Raw genomic sequence first — 23696 nt, 5'->3', positions numbered from 1 at the left:
AAGGTCCTTTCCAACCCTAACTATTCTATGATGGAGCCAGGCTCTTTGAAGGGGTCCAGAGGCCATGGACACAAACTGGAACACAGGAGGCTGTCTCTGGATGCTGTTTTAGGCTGAGGATGATTGAACACTGGCACAGGTTGCCCAGAGAGGTTGTATCTCCAACACTGGAGACACTCAGAAGCCACCTACCCGTGGTCCTGGGCAGCTGGCTGTAGGTTGGAGCAGGGCGGTTGGACTGGGTGACTTCCAGCGGTGGGAAACGGGGCTGTCCTGTGGGAGAAGCTTCTCCAGGTTATGAGGTGAGGCGGCGGCTGGGGGTTACCCAGCGGCGCTGTGGGCCATGGGCCGAGGGGCGGCCAGAAGATGGGTGCTGAGGGTCTGCGCTCCCTCCTTACCGGAGCCCACCTGTCCCGGCTGACCGGGCCCTGCCTCCCCGGGGCGCTTGGCTCCAGCCCCCGCCTCAGCCGGCGGAGGGGGGCGCCGCGGGCGGGGGGTTCGGAGGCTTTCGCTTCCCGCCGCGGGGGCTGATCACCCCCGGCCGCGCACGCAGCCCCGCCGCCGGCACTCGTTGTGGGCGCCGTGGGACGCTCGTGTTGGCGGGGACGGGGGTGGGGGCCGGGCCGGGCCGGGCCGCAGCGAGGCGCAGATTCCCCCCCGCGCTGCTTCCCCGCCCCCGGCGCGGCGGGCACCGGCGGCGGGAGGAGGCGGCGCCGGGATGCGGTGCGGGGCCGGGCGGCGGGCGGGCGCGGCGGCGAGGGGCAGAGCCCGGCGGGCGGCGGGGCGGCCCCGCTCCCCGTGAAGAGGCGGCGCGGCAGGGCAGCGGCCGCCGCCATGCAGCCGTTGCACCGGGCCCCGGCGTTGCTGCTGCTTCTGGCCGCCGGTGAGTGAGGGCTGCTGGGGTTGAGGTCGCCGCCATCCCTGCGGGTTGGGGCGGGCCGGGCGCCGGCAGCCCCGCGGCGGATGTCGGTCCCTTCCCTGAGTACCGGGATACCCGCGGGGGCCAGGTCTCCCCCTCTTGACCCCATCCCCGGGGAGTCGCTGCCCGCCATGTGTCTGCTCCCCGGGACCCCTGCGGGAGGCGGGTCCCCATCGAACCCCCTCCACCCCGCCGGTGACCCCCGGGTAGCAGGACCTGTGCGGGGTCCCCATCTCCCACCCCGGAGCTCTCCGTGGGTACCAGGCGCTGACCCTACCGGGGCATCGGACCCTTCGGAGTGGCCGGTGCCAGCGCCGGGACCCCCGGGTGGTGACAGGCGAGCCCCGGGCTCTCGGTATGGACGGGTGCGGGTGAGCTTCACCCCGCGGGGCTGCCGCTTCGGGGATGGGGCACGCAGCGCTGGTCCCTGCGGGGTGAGGATGGGCATCACGCTGGCCAGGGCTGCCCCGAACCCGCCTTCCCTTGCACTGATGCCTCCGTCTGGCGTCGTGGTGGTTCTGCGAACTACCGCGAAACTGGCACAAAGGAAGGGGGGAACCGCAAATTGCTCCGCGTTTCCCCAAGAGCCTCCTCGTGAAATTGGGAGGAGAGGTGGGGTGCCAGGGAAAAGCAAGGAAGTGCAGGGATAATTGTACTTGGAATGGTTGTGAAGGCTCTGCTTCTATTTATAAATAGTCTGGGGAAATTTCCCAACAAAAGGTTCCCCCAAAGACCCGTGAGGCTGAGGCTGCTTTTTTTCCTCCCTATCCCTTTTGTCCGGGATTGCGCTTGGTGCCGAACAGGAGTTGAGAACGGGGACATTTAAAGAGTGGGGGAGTCTTTGTCTTGAATCATCCTGGCAGCGAGGGAAGGGCTGCTTTCCCAACCAGTCGCTGGCTTCCAGCACGACCGAGCTGTGGATACGGTGACATCCAGCCCCCGGCACATCTCTTGCTGCCCCCATCTCCCCAAAACCTTCACAGGGGAATGTGTCATCCTCGGAGCTGCTCTGTCCGTCAGCTGTGTGCACAGTGCCTCGAGCTGTCGCCTGGGGCTCCCTAAGGAGAAGGGATAAAGCCTTTTAGGATTGTGAACAATAGTGAGCTTAAAGAGCAAAATGGATCAGAAAACCTGTTGGGGTTTGTGCCAATGCTCCATGGCACAGAAGCAAGAAGCTTTTCCAAAGCCGAGCAGGGAGCCAGTTTTGTGGCTTCCTCCAGGCAGGTTGTCCACATTAGGGGAAACCTCGGGCACGGTTGGCAAAGATCCTTTAGCTACATCTCAGCAGGAGACCCTTGACCCCACATTCAGCCAGACTTTCTCCTCAGAGGAGGGCAAGGTGCATGGGGCAGCTGCTGTATCCCCACCCGAAAGGGCTGGCTCTATCCCCATCACTTGAAAGCTGCATTTGCTCTGTGGAGGAGGGAGATTGACCTCGTGGTGGCTTTAAAAGGACCACAGCTGACGGTGCTGTGCTGATGGGAGGGTGTCTTCCCTGTTCTGCTGAGGCTGCTGGAAACTTTCTAGTACTGCTGCCCAGCTGGTGGTGATGTGGAGGATTTGGGTCCTTGGCTTCCCCTGTGACTGTCTGCTCTCCTAGCACAGAGAGCTGTAGGGGTGGAGGTGAGGGACAGCTCAGTTCCTAATGAATGGGTGATGCTGGGGCTTGTGGCAGCTCTGGGGGCTGGACTCAGTTGGCCACGCATCCCTGGACACCTGGATTCCTGCCTAGACGGGAGGTCAGAAGTGGAGATGCAGCCTGCTGGGAATGTGTACGTCAAGCCCTGTTATGTTAGTAGCTCTGCTCAGCAGTTTAGGATCTGCTCCAGGCTGGAATAATTCAGTGTGCTTCAGTCCTGCAGGATGGGAATAGTTAAAACCTGAGAGCGAGCTGGAGGGACTGAGTGCAATTCCTGGGTGCTTCCCAGGATCGGGCGTGGGATGGGCTGAAGCGGGATCAGGGACCATCAGGCTGCTGGGTAGCACAGGTCTGCTGGCAGAGCATCTCTCCAGGCTCTGGGGTATCTGAGACTCTTTGCTTTTGCATGTAGGAAAGTGATGTGGTTGAAAAGAGAGAGAGAAGGGAGGGATTTGGTCTCTTCCCTCTTGCTGTCTCCCCAGGTGCTTGTCTGCAATGTGGGCTATTGAAGGCTTTCTTTCCTCTTCTGCCTGCTTAGAAGATCCTTGTTAGCATCGTGTGAATGAGCCTGTGATGAGGGAGTATAAATCAGGATGGATGAAAATTCCCTGTAGTCAGTTTTTCCTTGGCCTCTTCAGTGCCATAAGGAAATGTTCATTTAATTATAGGCATCAGGGGTAGAAATAACTACATTAAGCCCTCAAGGGGAAGCTGCCGGCGATGAGCTGCACATCAGAGCACACAAAAGTTTCTTCCCCTGCCTCAGCGTGGGAAGCAGCTCCGGCATTTTGTGGATACCTGGATGAGCAGCAGCAGAGCATCAGCCCTGCTGCAGGGATGGGGGCTGCGGAGAAGGGACATCGTTGCTTGCAGTGGGTGAACCCGCTTGCCATCCGTGCTGGCTGCTGAGACACGTAATCCCAGCAGCACGGAGAGGCTGTTTGTCATCCACGCGAGCTCAGCCTGCGCAGAGGCAGAGCAAGCACATGTGCTGGGTTCTTCAGAGGGCCAGGGATGCTGGCAGGGAAGATGTGCTCTGCTGGGGCTCATGTCCACCCGTGGTTGCCAGGCTTTGGATGTACAGCCTTGTTTTGAGGATAATGTTCTACTGCTGGGAGCCAGCTTTGCATCCCTCCCTCTGTATGACCCTGCAACCACCCTCAGCTCTCCCTATCCTGCCGGGTGTGTTGTGAAGGTCGACTGGACCCATATGTGTGCCCGGGGACTACCAGACCTTTGCAGGAGCTTTTTGCCTAGGGTGCATTGAGATGGTTTGGAGACTGGGGGTGAGACTGCTGCATGATATGTCAGCGTGTGACAGGGTGGTCGTCACCACTGCTGCAGGAGCTGGAGCAGAGTGTAACCATTTTGAGCTCAGTGAGTTTTAAGGGCCTTTTGGGATGTAAAAGGCTTCTGTTCTATTTTGATGGGTGACTGTGTCTCGATGGAAGTCCCTCCTGCATCTGCAGTGGTACTTGCTCTGCCTGGGCAGGGGGGCTTGGAAGATGAAGCAGCCACAGACCTTTATCTGGTGTGCTGGAAGTCAGACTGGGCGCTGTGGGGTGTGTGGTCCAGGTTGGAGCAGGACGAGAAGAGGAAGCACAGGCTTGACACGGGAATGGCATGGAATGCTTTGGGCTTGCAAGAGTGCAAAGGAACCTGTGGGCTGTGGTTTCTCTCCTGGATCAGTGGCTTTCATCCTGAGGTCTGCTAACCCTGGGGGCTCTTTGGAGGCTTCTGAATGGTGACTGAGGAAGGCAGATTCACTGTGCTGTGAGCAGCTGTCTCCCCAGTGCTGTCTCCCCAGAGGCTGCTGCATCTTCCCCCGCCTGAGCTGGAACTGCCACTGATAGCGAGAGGAGTGGAGCAGGCGCTGCAGCAGCACAGGAGGGAGGTGTGGAGGCTATGAGATGATGTGGGGAAGGAGCGAAGGCAAAGAGTCTGGAGCCTGAAACCAGGCAGGGTTGTGACTCCCAGAAGGGGCAAGGACAGCTTGGCTGGGGTGCCATGACCTGCTTGTGTGGAGTCTCATCTGTGGAGATGGGTGAGCTCAGAGCAGTCCTGATGATACTGATCCTAGCGACAGGAGAACCTGGCTCTTCCCAGCCCTGGGCACCTCTGGAGGTCAGACTCTTGGTGCACATGTGCTGATAAAGGGCACGTCTGTATCTATCTGCTTTTGCAGTGCCATGCCATTTCCCATGGATATACCTGCGTCTGCAGGCTATAGATGTCCTCTGCTGAAATGGCAAGGGAGCAAATGCTGGTGGTGCTGTGCAAGGTAGTGCCCATTCAGTACATGCACACCCTGTAGCCTGGTGTTTGAGCCCTCTGTGCTAGCTGTAAAGATCTGTAAGAGCTTAAAGATGCTGGCACAGCTACTGTGTGCTCTAGGATCTCGCTCTAAAGAGTTGTCCCATTGCAAAGGCTTATCCAGCTGTGCCTTGTCCCTCTTGTTGGTGAAGGTTGCTAAGTGTATGTGCTCCACACAGACCCAAGTGCTTTCCCCATTGCTTAGAGGGACACACAGCAAGGGCTGTGTGGGCGCTGGATGTGATTCCTAGGTGGAGCATCCCAGCACAGGTATGGTCTGCAGCTCTGAATTAGCACCAAAAGGGCTTGATCTGATACATGGTCATCCCATCTGCTTCCCTGTGCAAGCTATTGAGGTCTGGGCTGCAGAGATTCCAGGTGAGCGTGGGGAAATCAGCTTGGAAGTCCTTCAGCTGCCTGCGGTGGGGATGCTTTTTGTTATTTAAATTGCTCTGGTTTGTTATGTTCTGGGATTGCTGTATTCCATGAACTGTTCTGCCCTGGGGCCTCTCTCCTCTCTGCCCCTGGGCCCTGCTCCCTGGCTTCTCCAGGGATGGAATATCCCTGGCAGATGCTTCCCTCATCTGGTCATTGTGTTCCTGTCCTAACTGATTATCAGTAAATGGCCCATTCCTGACCCAGCTCTCCCAAGAAATAACGTTGTTGGGTAACTCTGGGTTTGGGGTGGGCTGGAAAGGGAGGTCAGCAGTAGCGGGACCAGATGGACGTTGTTGTGGCTGCTGAGTTGACAGCACCGAGCTGCTCTGACCCCCCTCCCTCCTACCCAGAGTGTGACTGCACCTGAGTGGTGTCATAGGTACAGGCTCTGCTAGTGAGAGATGGGTGAGTCAGAGCGTGTGCTCCAGGTGAGTGCTCTTCCTTTCACAGGCACCGTGGTGTAGCCACAGCACCCAGGAAGGAGAGGGAAAACCATCCTTCAGGTGGGCAGACCAAAGGGCACACCAGCCCCTGGTAGGTCAAGCTGGTGTGATGACGCCTTGGGGGATGTTTGTGACTTTCCTTGAAGACACAGCTGAGGTTTACTTGTTGGTAATTAAAAAGCAAGCAAATTTTGAAGGCAGTTTGGCACAGTGGCAGCCAGATCCCATCTCATCTCCCTAGATCCCTGCTCTCATTTCAGCTGGATACAGAAACAAATTACATCCTCTTTCATTTCTAGTCCTATTCAGTCCTGGGCCAGTTGGGAGCTTCTTACCAGCTGTCCCAGCCCATGGAGAGGTGACTTGCCTTGTGGCAAAGGGATAACGTGGTTCTTGGTTAATGGAGAACATACTTGGGGTTCTTTTAGCGTTGTTTAGAAGTGTGGAGCTGCTCTTGTTCGCAGCACTTGGGGAGCACTGGCAGATGTGCTTCCCTCAGATTCTGTTGCATCCTTTTCATGCTGCTGAGCAAAACTCCCCCATCTGCCTCGTCTGGAGCCACTGCACTGAACTGAGCTGGGCTGAACACGGTGAACATCTCCACTTCGCCTTGGAGCTGTTTCCTGAGGGGCCCGTGGGGTCATCACTAGCAAACCCGGTTCATCTGTGCGCCCCTGGCTGGCTCTTGTCCAGTGGCCTTGGAAAGGTAACACTGCCCTGTTATTCCCAGTGGAAATCACCTCGTTCTGCTCCTTACAGCAGGGGAGCATCTTCTGCAAGGTCAGCGTTGGCTCCACGTGTCGCCTTTGTGGGTGCGCGCAGCTGGAGGGCTCGCAGCCAGCGCCGGAGCTGGTTTGGATGCTCCCTCTCCGCCTTTGTTCCCTCCACCTGCCTCTCCCCCTTTCCCTCCTTTCTCCCCCTGCTGTGTGTGCTCCGGGGAGGGTTTTCCTCCCGTGCTCAGCCCCAAGGCTGGCTCCCTCTTTAGCATGCAGAGCCTCATCGCCTCCAGGTTACTCAGAGGTGCTGCAAAAATAGAAATGAGAGACAAACGCCCCATTGAAGCAGCTGGCAAGCCCTGGCTCCGTTCCCTGCTCCCTCCCATCTACGCTTGCAGGGCTTTATTCTGGTGCTGCTTTATTCCTATGGCTTGGTCTGCCTTTTGGAATACAAAACCAGGAGACTGATGGCTGGTGGAAGGGGACTAATCGCCGGTCCTCACCCTAGGAGGAAAAGGGCCAGCCACCCATGTCTTGGGCATTACATTTCCCCTCTCAGCTGTGCTCCCTGCCTCCTGCTCAGCTCAGCTCCTGCTTTCATTCTTTCTTTGCCCATTGACAGCTGCGTTGAGCTCCTTTATGAAACGCTTGGAAGAGAGGGGGACGGTGGCAAACCTTGGGTCTGCTGTTTGGCCCCTCGAGCCTTTGCGTTCTTGCTGCTGGTGCAAAAAGTGGTGTCAGGATGCTGTCTGGAGAGGTTCTGATTTGTGCACTGGTGCTGTTAGCCCTATGGCATTCGGGCTGGTGCTGCTGGCACAGGGGGTTTCCCCAGGCCATTCTCAACATCCTGTGCCTGTGGGTCAGGTCCCAAGGCATTGTCTTACTCCAGGCCCACCCCAGGAGAAACCTGGCTTGCTCGGTCTGTGCCTGTTAATGACTCATTCTTAGGGATGAGGTGGTGTAGCTTTATCTTGGGCTGAGGAGAGCAGAGCATCCCAGTAAACAAGATAATGCAGCTTAGGGGGTTTAACTGGGTAAACACTTGAGAGTTAAAGGAGGGTAAACAGGCTCCTAGGATCTGAGCTTCCCGCATGGATGGGATGAGCTCTGGGTACCCGGGTTCACACGCCACAAGAGGTCTGCTGTGGCAGTGTAAGCACCATCACGTTGGAGGTGGGAGAGCACCACTGGATCGGTGTGGGGATTGCCCTGTCCACGCTTTGCTTGTGCACCAGAGACTCTCATTTTGAACTCTCATTTTGAGCTGTGGTCTTCTCCGTGTGTGCGCAGCTCACAGGGAGCTGTTCCATCCCCAGGGGTGCTTTGGTTGGCTCCATGATGCTGCAGAACCTTCCTCCCCCTTCGATACTCTGCCTCTGTTGCGCTGGTCTTGGATCAATAGAACAAAATAAATGAGCTGGAGACGTGCTGAAGCCTGGCCCAGGAGTGTATGGGAAAGAGTAACCAATATTGGATTGTGCTCAGTTGAGAGAATAGTGGAGAAAGGGTCAGAGCAGGCAGAAGGCTCGAGAAATGCATTTCCAGCTGCCAGCATTCCCAGGACAGGTTTGGGAATCAAGTGAGTAGCAACTCCCAAGCTTTTTGGGCTACAAGCCAGTGTTGTTGATGAGCGCACCAGGGCCAGCCCCTCTGCCGCTGCCCCGTAGCTCATCTTGGCACTTGCCCTGATCTGGATTGGTCCTCCTGGGCTGTGGAGCTGTGGGATGCAGTGGTGGGGAGGAAGCCCAGGAGGTCGGCCTGGCCTGTGCCCTTGCCTGGAGGCACTTCAGCTCTGCTTAAATCACTTCAGGCCACGTGGCTCCAGATCTGCGTGCAGCGTCCAGGTGATGTCTCAGCAGTGCTTTGGCAAATCTATTTCTAATACTTGGGGACTGTGCAAGCAGTTCCACACCTGCATTCCAGTGATGCCGCAGCGATGTTCCTAATGCGGGAATTTCTCCTCTTAAGGCATTTCTAATGGATGGTTTCCTGTCTTGTATCGGGATGTTTGGTGCTGCTTCTCCAGGTGGTGACTTCTATCTGTTTCTTTTCAGACTCTTTGTGTTACTGCCATCCTTGGGATCATCGTTAGCTGGTCCTATGGTCCTTCTGGGCAGGAAGGAGTCTCCTTGCTTTGTGCCCTTGGCTGATTTCGTTGTGATGTTCTCAGTTGTTGTTCCAAGGACACTTAGGGAAATATTAAAGAGCAGCGGCTTCAAGGAGAGACCTTGAGGAATTCCACTAATGGCCTCCCTGCAGCACAAGCCTCTCATGTTTTCATATAGCCAGTGCCTTACTGTTTGTTGTCTCAGTTTTCCTGCTCACTGGTGCCTGTTCCTGCCTCTCCTGTAGGTGTATACGAGGCACTGTTCCTTGGACTGAAGAACAGCTGGATTACATCTGCTGCGTTTCTCTTGTCTAGCAAATCAGTCCTCAAAGAAAAATACCAAATTAGCCTTCATTTCAGCTTATTCAATTAGTTCAGTTCAGTGACTAGTTCATTAAGAGCTGAGAAGCACAGGATGCGCTGAGGAAGCAGGAAAACTTGTCCTTTCCTTCTGATCTATGAATAAAAATCAGCTGAGAGAGGATGAGATCTTCGAGCTTTAATGTGCTGAGGAACAGAGGGCTGGGAAGCAATTGGTTCAGTTTACCCAAATGAGATACTTTGCTTGCTTAACAGAACTGTTTTAAATGGAAAGCTTGTTTTGGTAATCTCATTTTTTCCCTTCTGTCTCCGTATTTGTCATGGTATTTATGGGTTGAAGAAAGCCAAGTTCCAGGTGCTGTTCTCTTGCTTTTTGATTGAAGTTCAATATGCATGTGAATGTACCTTGACACAAATCACAGGTAAAGTCTCATCTAGGACTCGGGAGGTGTCAGTCAAACCTTCTAATAGATCAAATGGAGATAACAAGGATGTAATTGGTGAAGGAGGAGTGTGAAATGCAGCCTGCCTCCCTGCTCCGTGTTCGGTCGCTGACTGCTGGTGGCATCTGACTCCTTACCTGTGACAGCCCTTCCTTATGATAGCAAAACCTGTGAATGCAAAATGAAGGTGAACTCGATGGCTTTAATAGATTTCCAACCTGCTCGTTTGAAACATTGACATTGGTGATGTGAGTAATTCTGTTTTACATCAGTCCCCCTGCATATAATATAGCTGCGGGTCAGGAGCACCAGGGTGAAATCATGCCTGCGTGGCAGTCAAGTAGGAAACTGTCATTGACTTCACGGTGCCAGGATTTCCTGGTTTAAGGAGCAGACATTCCACCTCCTCTCCAGGATGGTGTTGAAGAACCCCATGGTGCTTCCAAAGAGGCAGAAAGCCTTAGAGAGGGTGAACCTTCTTTGCACCACTAAAGAGAGGTGCCCTGGGCTGGATGGCTTCCGGCATCAGCTCCTCCTGGATGTGAACACTCTTCATGGTTGTGGATGTTTCCCAAAGCACCCCAGTTTTCCTCATCAGCTCAGAGCACAGCCCATCTGTGGGGCAGGGTGCCTGCGGGCTGGGCACAGCAGCTTGGCTTGGCAGGAGCAGAAGACAAGCTCAGTGGGTATCAGTCCTATTTCTGATATGGGTTTACTCATTATACAGGGACCTTGCACCTCTGCCTTGCCTCCTCGGAGGAGACAACCGCCGATGGCCTCACGTCAACGTCCCTGCTGGAGTTTGCCGTGATGCCCCACCTGGAAGCCATGAATTCCCATGAACAAGCCAGCCCGGAGCCTGCAGAGCCTGATCTTACCCCTGTCTCTCTGCACGCTGCCCCGGGATCAGGCTTTGCCAGCGAGGAGAATGAGGAGTCCAAGATCCTACAGCCCCCACAGTACTTCTGGGAAGATGGTGGGGAGCTCAATGACTCCAGCCTGGATTTAGGACCCACAACAGGTAGGTGATTTTGAACCCATTCCTCTTCCCCGTGCTGTGGGGTTCGAGGAGGTGGAAGGATGCAGGGATTTGTGCTCCTGCTTTGACACAACTCTCGCTAAGAGGGCCTGAGATTAAACGTCAGCTCTATTTTCTCACCTCTGTGCCTGATGTGTCCCCAGTGAACCCTGAGCAAGCACAGGCTTTAGAAACCAAGTTACAGCTGAGCCTTTATTCCTGAGCTCCTATGGGCTGGGAGAAGTATTGCCTCCACCTAGCTTCCCATTGCCTCATGCCCTTCTTTCTCTCTTTCCCCCTTTTATGTTCTCTTCTCACTCCTTTCTTTCTGTTGCTGTCAGTTAAGTGCAGCCTAAAGGTCTCAAGATCAAGGCCATCTTGGGGTTTGAGTCAGAGCTGGGTTCCCTTGGTTGAACTCTGCTTTCCTCAGTCCATGACTTCAGTGGGATTTGACCTTAGAGAAGACAGCAGGTTTGTCTCTTGGGCAGCTGTCCTATTGCCTCCCCTGTCCTGCTTTCTTCCTGAGGGGACTCATGGCCATAATGAGCTGTGTTAGCATTTGTGCTTGCTTTCCAATGTGGGGTGTTTGTTGAGACCATTGAGCCCCCCCGGTCCCTCATTGCTCTCAGGGGGAGGGATGGGAGGAAGGAGGAGGAGGAGGAGCATTGCAAGGTTTCCAGTAGCTTAGGAGATTATTTCACATGCTCCTGCTCTTAAGTGTCATGTGGGGCATGTATTAAGTGTTACCCAGGGGCCAGGCTTCAGCCTTATCCCTCCTCCCTTACCTGGCATCGCTGCCTCCCTGCAGCAGGTCCGACTGAGGTCTGCAGTCAGAAAGCATGAGCCTTGTCTGATCTTTGCTCCTGTTTCTGTGACCTTAACGAAGACCTCGCCGAGGGCTGTGCCTCCGGCTGCCACCTGGGACACAGGAGATGCTGTGCAGAGCAGGGGCCATCCCACAGCCCTTTGCTCACCAGCGCTGCTGCTGAACTCATCTGGCCGTGCTCTTGCTGCCCTGTGGCTCATGTGGCCCCAGGGCACTTGCAGCCCTGGCCATGGGGAGCTGTGCTGGTGCTGGGGTGGATGCCGCATGTTCCTGCCAGCGCATCCTTGGGCCATGCTGTGGTTTAGCCCCTCTGGGGCGCTGGCAGCGTGCTCAGCAATGCTGTTATTTGTGTGCCAGCAGGCACCTGCGTGTGCTCAGGCCTGGACGTGACTTGGAGACCAGCGTGTGCTTGTGCATTGAGAGGAGCCCGAACCAGCCTCGCCTCTTGCACGTGCCTCCTCCCATCTGCATGCACGACACGCTCCCCTCTGCTTCCGTCCTCGCCTGCAGTGCTTTCCTCCATGAGCAGATGTGCTTTTTCAGCTGTCCTCTACACATACCCTATCCGTGCTCAGCTCACCACTGCTGGGCTTCCCAGCACTGCCTTTACCCCTGGCCGTTGCTGTGGCCAGAGCTCGTGTCTCAGTGGTGTTTCAGAGCCGTGGTTAATAGAACAGTTTGAATTATTCAAGAGCTGGGAGCACATTTCTCCTTAAAATTTAATTAGAAACCTGCTGTGTGTCATTTTACAATGAAAGATATTGTAATAGCATCCCTAAATTGGACAGCCCTCTCCTGCATGAGAGGTGCACGCAACGTGCTGTGTGTGTGGCAGATCCCATGCGATGCCTGGTGGAGCTGTGTGATGACATCTGTTGGGTTATTTTCAATGTATAAACCCATAAAACCGTTTCAAGCAGCTGCTGTTTAAGAAAGAAAAGCTCATGGTGTAAGTTTTCCTGTTGTGGAATTCCTCTGGACAACAGTGAAGTGTAGTCTGGCAGGGTTGGTGGCTCTGTCCCAGGCACAGATTTGAGCCCCTTTATCAATGAAGGCACAAAGCAGGATTGTGATAGTACTGGAAAGAGAAAATTCCCTGCTGTGAAAGGAGACCTGTGCTGGCTCCTTTCTGTGTTTGGTGCCTGGAATTGGTGGTGTTAGGCCAGATCTCCTGAGATTTCATAGAATCATGGAATGGTTTAAGTTGAAAGCGACCTTAAAGCTCATCCAGTTCCAGCCAGGGACCCCTTCCACTGGAGCAGCTTGCTCCAAGCCCCTGTGTCCAACCTGGCCTTGAGCACTGCCAGGGATGGGGCAGCCACAGCTTCTCTGGGCACCCTGTGCCAGCGCCTCAGCACCCTCACAGGGAAGAGCTTCTGCCTAAGAGCTCATCTCAGTCTCCCCTCTTTCTATGAGTCACCTTTCCTTTATTTTACTGCTGTAACATCCTTCTGCAGTCCTTGAGGGGACCCCTCTGCCTTTGTGCGACTCAGGCTGCAGGAGGTAACAACTAATAGCAATCTGCAGCTGCTGCTCTGGGGCGTTAAGTGCACTCGAATATCCTTGAAGAATACTTCAGGAACTCGTGTGGCATCGGGGGCCAGCTGTTAGAGACAGCAAACAGCAGTGGCAGAGCACAGCTCAGCCTGGGGCTCTGCTCCCTCTGAATAACCTGCTTCTGCTGGTTTATGCTATGGAACAGTCATTCTGGATTGACACTGGTGACACCAGCCTGGGAAGGAGCCTGAGATTGATCTCACTCTGTCTGGGAGTGCACAGAAGTGCATGTGTGCTCACCCGTGCACAGCTGCTACCCAGTGGGGCTGCATCTGGGGGCGATGGATTAGCTCTGGTGGGAATGGGGATGCATATCCTTATGGAAAGAAGCAGCATGTGATTCATACTGCAGCCAAAAGGCAAGTCAGCAGAGCTGTGAAGCTGCTGCTTCTGCATCCCACTGCCTTCAGGCTGCCAGGGAACCTGGGAGCTTCCCAGGATGTTGTTTGGGTTTGGCTGCTTTGTTTCAGCTGTGGTGTCAAACCTGCCTGAGCCACAAATTAACCCTTAAGACAGAGAGGACCTGCAGGGACTCGCATCTCCCTTCTTGTCCTCCTTTCCCTTCTTCACACCTTCCCCATCTTGTTTTGCCTGGAGGCTTCCAATCCCTGTGTTCCCTTCTGTCACACGGGATTTCCTGAGCAACAGATGCAACATCTCTTCTAGGTTTAGGGCTAGAAGGTGGGTGCCATGAGGGCTGCGGGGCCCTGATTTTTAGTGGAAGAGTTACATGGTGGCTTATCCATCCTGGGGTGCTCCCTGGTTTGCCACTCTCTGTGTTCTCTTGTGGCTCAGAACACGGTGCCCCATGTGTTCCCTTTCCAGTGCAGGCTCTAGATTGGGGCATCCTAATCACGAACTGCTGGGAAGGGAGGGCTCCCAAAAGCTGATGTAAGAGTTGTGAATGGGGGCACTCAGTCCCTCTCCTCCCTTGCCCAAAAACTGAATCTCCAAGGATCACAGTGCATCATCACATCTTCCCATGTGCTGGGCTGGCACAGAGCTCGGTATGTTACAGCCAGGGTCTGCTCTTCTAGCTCCAAGGTTCTGCCCTTGAAGACCAAGGCTTGTCTGTGCTGGAGCTATCAAATCTGGTATCACAGATTGGTGATTCACTGGGATGGCATGTGGTGATTTGGGGGGGAATTGTAATCTTTTAATTATTCATAGTAATTAGCAGAAGGGGCTCCCAGCAGAGCACGGGTGAGGGGTTGCAGGTCAGACAAGTTAGAAGGATGGCATTCAAAGAAGTTTTCTGACCAGCTAAAGGGATAAAATCTCTTCCATCCCGAACTCTGATATAGTGAGATTCCCTTCTTTCTGTGAGGAATTGCTTGCTTCTGGCCAGAGACATCCCAGCATCTCTCACCCTTCCTGAAATCTGCTGCCTCTTTATCCAGACTGACAGCAAATCTGGTGTTCTTAATAGCATCTTCAGCCCGAGCACTAATGAAATGAAGCACCTGGTAAAGGCTGTCTGCATAAGGAGCTTAGTGCTGAGCAGCCGCCTCCCCCAGCTCAGCTCCTGGATGCCTCTTGTTTATGCCTTGGTTTATAGTGCACACTGACACCTCAAGTGATCAATCCTGGGACGAGCCACCTCAACCAGGACGCTGCTGGCAGAGGTTTCTCTGTCTTATTCTGGTGCAGCCAGCCCTGCCTGACTCTGTTTGAGTGCCTGGTCTCTCCCTGAAGCCAATTCCAAGCGTGATAAAACCTAACCGCTTTGCTACCATGGGTGTCTCTTTTAACTATGGTCTCTCTTGGGTGTGGACCTGTCTTGGAGTCACAGCTAGTACCTTCTCCTCGTTCTGGAAGATGAGGATATTAACCCAGACCGGCTCAATTCCAGCACCAGTAATTGCATTTTGCCTCTTTGAAATCCCCCTGCCCAGTGAATCCAATGCAATACATCTCTTTGCAGTAAGCCTCCCTGCTCTATACTGCAAAACAGTGAGCAGAGTCTGCCTCAGAGCTGGCTGTGTTACAGTGCACCTCACACTTCCAGAGGTTAGCATGTGCTTCAGGAGGAGTGGTGCTATTGAGCTGTGAGGGGAGCCCAGGAGTGTTCATGTCTTCATTACAACGCCCTGTAGTTATCAGTAATTCAATCACTGGATAACATGATCTTCCAGTTTAATCCAATCAAGACCTTATGGTCAGGTTGTGTGGACTAAAACCAGGGAGGATCACCCTTTTTCTGTGCTGTCCCAGTTGCCAATGTGCAAATAGAGGGAACCTTGCAGAGCAGCAGCTGAGAGCAGCTTTTCTGAATGGAGGAGCAGCAGAAATGGACTGAATTAACGGCTGGCTGGGAATCTGCTCTGGTGCAGAGCCAAGGCTCGGCCCATCTGGTGTCAGGGAAGTTCTGTATTGATTGGGGGGGGAAGCAGGATGTGGCCTAAATGGCAGCTCCTGCAGAGGTTTGGAGCTCGTGTTCACCTCTCCCAGGGCAAATTGTCTCCCCAGACACAGGGAACATGTTTGTGTGACCCAACCCTGGGCCTGCTGGGAGATGCAAAGGGCAGGACTTGGAGCTCTGTGCAAGATGCTTCCTTTAGAGAAGAGCCTGAGGGTCTTTGTAAGAGAGGTTGGAAGAGAAAAGCTGGGGAGGGGGATTGGGGAAGCCACTTGGATGCTGCAAGATGAGTAATATCACTGCTGGTGGAAAGCCCTGATGAGTGAGCTAAGGCTGTGAGGCAGAGAGGTGAGGTGAACGTGTGGAATTTCAGACGGGTGAACCAGCCTCCCAAGGGGATGGGGTGACTGAAGCTGCCCACTGCGCTCATCTGGGCCTTCCCTGCTAGACTGGAGATGCTGGGACAGTGCCATGGCTCCATGGGCAGTACTGAGCTGTCCCCCTCTGAGCATCGTGGTATGGATGCTCTCTTGTTTGTGGCTGGAGGGGGTTTGTGGCATTTCCAAGATGCCCAGGGTGATGCAGGTTCTGGCGGTGTTACTTGGCAGGGCCAGGGAGGAGGATTTGGTTTGCTGTGCTTTTGTTTCTCTTCCCTAGTGTTTCCCCTTTAGCTAGTGTCTGACTCCTGCTACCACCCCATAGCTTTCTGAATCCCATCTGCAATGAGTCTCTGGGTCACAGCCTGATTCCTGACACTCAAAACCTCACCTTAAACATGCCACATGTCAAAACTGTTACTTATTATTGTCTCTGAAAATGCCTGAGGACAGAAAGGAGCGGAGAGAATAAACACGTGGGTTATCCTTGGGGAGAGTGGGTTCGCTGGGATGTGCAGGAGGTTGTGCCGCACTTGTCAGATGAGATTGTTCTTTTCTGTGGCAGGCTACCTGCTCTTAGAGGGTCACTGCCATTGAACCCCATCTGTGGCTGGACACACACAGTGGGGCAGTTCATGGTTACTTGGGATGTGACGTGAAGTCCTTTGGGTCTCGTTTTAGATTACAACTTCCCTGCTGCATCTCGAAAGGCCGGGCAGAAAGGGAACAGGACATGGGTGAAGGACAACTGGGTACCAGCCACTGTGCAGCCATCGGCAGAGTTTGTTGATCCCGACTCGCGCACACCTTTTTCCAGCACACTGGAGGAGGAGGAGGGGCTGCTCCCCATAGAGCACCCCAGAGGAGGAGTGGAGAGCTTCCAGACCTCCGGGCCAGAGGCTGCATCTGCTGAACCCGTGGGCCAAGAGGACTCCTTCTCCCTTCTCTTTTCCACAGTCTCTGCCAGGCCAGGAATTGTGACTGAGGCAGCCACAGGAGAGCAAGAGGAGGATTCTGTTTCCGCAGGCTTAGACCTGGGCAGTAGCATGGGACCAGGTCTTCTGCCCATGTCCTCTGTGTTTTCACCTACTGTTGCTGCAAGGTCTCCCAGTGATTCAGAAGAGTCTTTTGAGGTGACAGCTGGGGACACGTGGGCTGTTGGAGGAGCAGACTCGGAGCTGACTGTGACTATCCCAGGAGCAGAGCTTGCAGAGGCCACAGTGGAGGATGATGGGGAAGAGCTCTCATCCAGAGAAGAGATCTTGGACTCCACGGTGGGATGGGAGCTGCTGGAGCCCACGGTGCTAACTGAAACGGAGCAGACAGTGGAAACACTTGTGGGGACACCCTCTCCTGCAGGCAGCTCCCCAGAAACCCAGACTTTACCTGGGAGTGAGCAGCACCACACTTCATCCGCATCTCCATGGGGCAGGGCTGATGAGGCTGTGCTGGATCCCATTTGGAATGACACCCAGCCGGCCACTGAGACTGCAGCAGCAGAGAGGAGCTTGGCACCACAGGCTGGGGACTCACGCATGGCCATGCTGCCCACGGAGCTGCCCTGGGACTCAGCACAGGTAACACTGGGAGCAGCGGGTGGGTGCGAGGTTTAGTGCAGATAGTTGGGAACGTCCCTTTTTGGGGGGTGTTTAACCTCTTAAACCATACCCACATCCCCAAGTCTGCCTGGTGGACGTAGCTGCTTTTGTTCGCCCCGCCAAAACTGGGTTTTGGGGTGAATTTTCCACAGTTCGGGGTATCCATCCTCCTGCTCCTCACATCCTCCCAAGCAAACTGCTGCACAGAATCCTGCTTCCAACAAACACCTGCCCTCTGGGGCATGTATGGCAGCAAAAGCTCCTTGTTTCCTCCACCTGCATTATTGGAAGTGTCAGGACAAAAATGGCCTTAAGGATTTCTGGAAAGAGAGTGAGAAGGAAGTGCTATTTTTGCTGGTGCTGCCTGCAGGGACCAGATGCAGAGCAGGGTACAGCAATCTGTGAGGATGCTGGGCTAGGAGAGCCTGGGGGAGAAGAGGTGTGAGGTGAGCTGCAGTGCCTGGATGCAGCAACCTGGCAGCTGGTTGAGGATGGACACGCAGCAGGAGCTGGCTGTGAGAAAGTACCAGGGAATGCTTTTAATACTGCTTTCTGCCCCTCAGTACCCAGGAGCATGAGCAGGTGGCTTAGTCGCTCTGTGCATCCTGTCCTGCCTGCAGAGCGCTGCCCAGTTTAAGGACTAGAGAGGGTTTTGTGTTCAGTGCTGATCACATGTGGAATCAGGCTGCAGGCTGGACAGCTTTCTACTGAGTGTGAGTCCTCCTGCAGTCTAGGGGCGGAAGGAAAGCTGGGCTGTGCTGGCATAGTAACCTTGTCCTTGCCCTGTGTGCTAGCACTGAAATGGTGATTCCTCCTCAGTACAGAGTTAGAGGACAGTCACACCCTTTGAGAAGTGCTTCTAGCGGGTACATCACAGCTCCTTGGCCCTGTCTCTTGTTTCAGCGGGAGAGCTGCATTCTCTGCCCAAACCCAGCCCTTTGTCTTGTCTCTCCAGGTGATCTGCAAAGACTGGAGCAACCTTGCGGGGAAGAACTACATCATCCTGAACATGTCGGATAACATCGACTGTGTAAGTCAGCCCAAAGAGATTCGATGGCACAGGGGGGAATAGGGCTTGGGGACGTGGAGGCAGGCGCAGCTCTTGCTGTCTGCTTTCACTACAAAGCATTCTAAATCACTAAATCTCAGCTTCCCTGTAGAGGCTGTGGAGAGAAGGGGAGGAGGACAGAAATATTCCTGTTCTTCCAGAAGGGAAAAGGGTGGGTGGAGAGTGATGACTTTGCTCAGTCTAGCACATGTCAGTCTCATACTGGAGTTTTGACTCACTTGTGGCTGCTAGTCTCTGCCATCAGTACCTGGATTGTCACGAGGGCTTTTAACATTGCATCTCTTGCTGATGGGACTGAAGTGCGATTCTTCTTCCCTCCCTTCCTCTTCCTTCCCCTCCTTCCAAGATGTACTAATGGCCTCTGATGGCTCAGAGGAATGGGGACTCCCCATTCACAGTGTGAATGGTTTGATGTCAAGTAGCTTTCACTAAATCTTCCTTAAGTGCTTCTTCTCCCCACCCTGTTATCTGTATGTTATCTGGGTCTGTTCACCAGCCACACTCTGCTGATCCTCTGCCCATCCATCCCCATAAAGCCACGGTTAATTCATGAGCCCAGAGCCCCTTGTGGGTCCCTGGTAAAAGGGCTCGTTCACCTCTGCTGGGCCTTTTATCAGGCACTCAAAAACCTGTTGTGAGGGGCTTTGGGGTCAAGGTGCCCTTCATAATTGTAGGCAATGATTATGAGCCTGACAGCCTGAGACTGGAATGTTTCATTGGGAAGCTATGGCCTCGTGTGTCTGCGCTCCTGCTTTCTGCAGCTCCTTTGCTTTGATTCCTGCAGGGTAGTTCCTGTACACCCTGCAGGATGCTGACTGCTTTAAGGGAAGATGAAAAGTCAGTCTCTTTCTTCCTCACTTAAGCAAACCAGTTTGAAGAGTTCTAAGTATATCTGCTACAGTTCACAATTACAACTCGGACTGAAAACCAGAGTCCTGCTGCCCCATTTCCTCCATGTCTCAGTCCCCATTGCTCTTTCTCCCACCTCTGTGGTTAATTCATGCAAGTTAATTTTGTTATGAGTGGTACCTTCCTTCCTGTGGTCCCTTGCCCTTGTGTTGGTTAAACCAGTGGAGGGGCAGAACTGGAAAGCAGATGTGCAGATGTCTCAACCAAATGATGCCTTCACTATTGAATCCTTGCTAAAAGAAGACAGTGCCAGGGATAGGCAGGGCTGAACTGGTTTTCTACATGATTTCATGTTTCAAAACAGATTTCCCTGCCAATGATTTGTGCTGTCCTCCCCTTTATTCAAAAGGACATGTGTCACCATACATATTTAACATGAACATCGCTTTGTTCCCTGAGTCCCATTACCACTTTCATGAAGCTAGAACCAAGCTCTTCTCCTTTCCAATGGTGTTGATGCAGTTTGTTTCCTACCCATGGTAACTTGCTCAGTTTGGGCAACACTTCAACCCTCTGCTAGTCCCTTCTCTTCCCTGGTTTCTGTACCTGAGCCCTGTGGCGATTGGATTTCCAGGGTTGCAAAGGGAAAACCTACATGGCAGGTGCTATAGTTTGAATTAGTGTGAATGAGGATTCCTCATGTTTCCTGTTCTGATGCCACAGATCATACAGGAATAGGGAGTCAGTATTCTTCTGAGCCATCAGGGGAACATTAATCTCTTTCATGTTTCCTATGTTTTGAGATGATTTGGTGCAGTACTGAGTCGCACTGAAAAGCAGAGGGACCAGGAGGATGCTTAGCCCCTTCCAGAGGGTTGCACCTTGAGCTTTAACACTCTTCATAGTGCCAGGCTCTTACCTCCTGCAGGGATGATGTCTGTATCGCTGGGTTAAGCTGGCAGCCCATTTATCTTCCTAATGGGCTCTGGGCAAGGGAGTCACTTCAGTCTCTCTCTGGGCACATCTCCCACTCCATATCCCTGGGCATTTTGCCCAAGTGAGGCCTTCAGGATCTGACCCAGCAGTGCTGCCTGGCTCTGCACTGGGAGGTGACCTCCACATTGGCTCATGTGCGTTCAGGCTCCTTTGAGCTCCCATTTCTCCACCATGGACAGTTTATCAGTGCTCTGCAACCTCAGCTTTGCCCATCACATCTCACTTCTGTCCTCCTCCTGCTCTTGTGCTCAGCTGCTTCTCCTCCTCTGCATCCCCCGTAACAGAGCCAGGACCTGGCAGCCTGGGGCTGCATCCTCTTGCTTCCCATGCCCAAGCCACAGCCTGGTGAGGTGAGGGCACTGCTGGCCCTTGTGATTCAGGCCCCACTCATTGGTGTCTCTTCTAATTAGGCCATTTTGGGCACAGGCCTGTGCCTGCCCTGAGCGCTTCGGATCGCCATGGCAACGGGAGCTCTTCATTTTATTAATCAGCTGTGTGGCCCTCCTGTTGGCATGGCAACCGGAGACAGGAATGGAAACCCCGGAGCGGGAAAGCGGCAAAGGAGCAGCCGAGGGGTGGCTGGAGCATGTTGTGGGGCTGAGTGGCACCTGCTGCAGCCTTCTTACCATAACAGCACTTCAGCACCCTAGTGTGCCAGGGGACCTGGGCATGGCACTGTGTGGGGTGTATGGAGTCCGCAGGAGCTGAGGAGAAGGGTTGATGCATCAAGGGATGTGTGTGGGATGAGCAAGGGAGCGCTGGACCGGGTTTAGCATTGCTTTTGGGCACGCCTGGTGCAGGGGTTTCAGCCATGCAGTTGTGCCAGCCCTGTGGTGCTGCGTCTGCCCCATCCTCACCATGTGCTCACCAAGGTGCCTTTCCTGCGGCAGGAGGAGTTTCGGCTGGAGAAGGGTCCCCAGCTGCTGGCCCTGGTGGAGGATGCCTTCTCCAGACAGGCGGATGGACTGCAGGACCGCTGGCTCATCTCTCTGAGCAAACCCAACGAGAACGACAAGCACTTGCTGATGACACTGGCAGGGGAGCAGGGTAAGTGCTGCAAGAAGGAGCCTGCAAGGCCTCCGTCCTGCTGGGGATTTCAGACTGATGGGTACATCTGAGCTACCCGGAGCTGAGCAGCCCTGATCTCTTCTTCTCCTTCTTCACAGGCGTCATCCCTACAAAAGATGTTCTCATGGCACTGGGGGACGTTAAGAGGAGCTTAGCAGAGGTAAGAGCCTGTCTGCCTGCCTCCATTTGTTAAGAGTAGATGTACAATTAAAATAAGCAACTTGAAAGCTGGGAGCGTATCTCAGCCTAACCGAGTGCAGGCAAACAGATGAGTCAGACACTTGGCAAACTCCCTTCTCCCCTCTCTGGTAGCTGCCAGGCCATCAAATGTCTGCTCCCATTAAGAGAGTATCTATGGGTTATTCCCTCCTTGCTTTTCTGGCTTGGCTGTGAAGCTGCTTTTCACACATTCATTTTGTTGGGATACTTGGTCTCATCCCTTCTACGCTATTGCCAGTGGCAATGTGGGTCCTGCAGAGCCCCAGCTTGGGCCCTGCTCACCCTAAGGCTGATTTACATGCACTGGCTGCTCTCAGGCTTTGCTGAAGAGTTGGGAGAGGTGCCTGCACTAGATGAGACATGTTCACACACCTTCTTCCTGCAGTGCCAGGGTCTGCGTTTCACTCCTTTAGACAACAGTCTACACAAGGGCAGGCAGAGGAGCAGAGGTGAGGGATGCCAGACTCCTCTGCCAGCTGCCTCTAGCCCTCGTGTATTCCCTTCTAACACTGGGCAGCTTGGAAGAGGATGGAGATGAGCTCAAATTAGCCCCATGATCTCTGACTTTGTCTCTTGGGTCTTAGGGACATGTAGGCACCAAGGGGTTGATTCTGCTTGGAGTTTTTACACTGTTGGAGTAATTCTGCTGGTTTTAGCCCTTTGCTGGCTGTCTGCTCCCAGGTTTTCACCCGACCTATCAAAGTGGTGCAGTTAGGCAAAGCAAATGAAGTGCTTGGTGTGTATTGCTTGGCTTACACCAGAGAAGGTGCAAAAAGCCAACCCGGTAGAAACTGAGTAACCAAGGTATCAGCAGCTGGAAGCGTCCAGGAAGGATTCGTGTTGGTGCAAGGTGTGACTTGCCACTGTGCCCCTATGCAGGCCTCCTTGTCTTGCACATAGGTGTGATCCTTGGGTAGGTGGTCAGGGTAAGATTATGCCTACTGTCATTTGCTGATGTGTCAGCTTTCATGGAAGATGGTTTTCTATTTAGTTATGTGCTTTCTAGTCACATAAACCAGTGTACATCCTAACTCCCCAGTGTCAGGGATTTAGTTCTGCTTGCAGTGGTGGTCCTGTACTTGAACCCTGGAAAGTCGGAACAGGATCCCACAGGATTTACTGTACCCCTTCCTTCCTGCCTTCCAGATTGGCATCCAGAACTACTCAACCACCACGAGCTGCCAGTCGCACCCCAACCAGACACGCAGTGATTATGGGAAGCTCTTTGTGGTCCTGGTGATCATCGGCTCCATCTGTGCCATCATCATTGTATTGGGGCTCATATACAACTGCTGGCAGCGACGCCTGCCCAAGATGAAGAACATGGTGAGCACTGAATGGGTGCAGAAAGTGGCTAAACTCTTAGCTCTCGGGATGGAGGGGATTGGGAAGTTGAGGGAGGTGGACTTCCCCTGTCCACTTAGCTGGATACGCTGCTGGAGCAGCAAGGGAGCCCTTTCAAGTGTAAGAGGTGCAAAGCTGTGCTCTTTGCCACTGCTAGGGCAGGGCTAGGAGTAAATGTACCTTTTAGCACTGACCCTGCAGGGTCCCTGGTGACCCTCAGAGCCTGCTGTGATTGTGCTCCTCAGCAGCATTAAGACCTGTCCCCCTTTGTCTCCATTTGTGTTCCTCTCGCAGTCGCACGGCGAGGAGCTGCGCTTTGTGGAGAACGGCTGCCATGACAACCCCACCTTGGACGTGGCCAGTGACAGCCAGTCGGAAATGCAGGAGAAGAAGCCGAGCGTGAACGGTGGGAACACCATCAATGGCCCGGAGAGCTGGGATGTGCTCATCAACAAGCAGGCGAGCGAGGACGTGGATGTGTTTGAGGAAGACACGCATCTCTAGAGCAGGAAGGGAGGGAACCACCCCCTCACATACACTTGTCTCTCTCCTATCTTGACTGATGGACCACGGGATCAGGTGGCTTCTCAGGAACTTCTTAAAGGCTTGGAAGAGGTCAAGCCTTTGGGGAAGTTTTCCCAATGGAAGTCCTGAGCCCACATCTGAGGCTTGGAGCCAAGGAGGTTCATGAACAGAGGGAAGCGGGAGGGGTGGGTTTGTAGGTCTCTGTGTGTGTGTTCCTATCAGTAGCACCAATGCTTTCATCGCCTTTAAATGCACTTACTGTAGCTCTCTGGTAGTGGCTGAGAGTGGCTGGGCTTGAGAAGCAAGGTGGAGAGGCTGAATCTGCCAGCAAGGGTCCAGCTCTGAGAGTGAATTCTCTTTGGGAGTGCAGCTGGAATTCTGGCAGCCAGATCCTGACCCTGAGATCATTCTCAGTCCTTGCAGGTGCAGTAAAACCTCTGCGTTCCGGGTGGAGGGGAGCCAAGGCTCAGTGAGGTCCTGGACAGAGGTTGCCTTCCACAGGAGAAAAGAGGTTTTGTAGTGCCCTAGCACTCAGCTGCTGGTGAGGTGAGC

At 54.0% G+C, this 23696-nt stretch overlaps 1 protein-coding gene across 1 annotated transcript; it reads left to right on the top strand.

The window, feature by feature from the left end:
- Window positions 1-834: 834 nt before the first annotated feature.
- PODXL2 (podocalyxin like 2) lies at window positions 835-23123 on the top strand (the record flags this gene model as incomplete). Its single annotated transcript, XM_080625787.1, has 8 exons — window positions 835-883; window positions 10067-10360; window positions 16158-17053; window positions 18030-18104; window positions 20879-21035; window positions 21155-21216; window positions 22422-22601; window positions 22914-23123. The coding sequence occupies 8 exons, from the start codon at window positions 835-837 to the stop codon at window positions 23121-23123; spliced, it is 1923 nt and encodes a 640-aa protein (XP_080481913.1).
- Window positions 23124-23696: the final 573 nt, after the last annotated feature.

Source organism: Psittacula echo (genome assembly GCF_963264785.1).
Source record: "Psittacula echo genome assembly, chromosome: 9".
Classification (NCBI taxonomy): domain Eukaryota; kingdom Metazoa; phylum Chordata; class Aves; order Psittaciformes; family Psittacidae; genus Psittacula; species Psittacula echo.
Note: the sequence above shows the minus strand (reverse complement) of the source record. Positions and strands in the feature narration are given on the sequence as shown.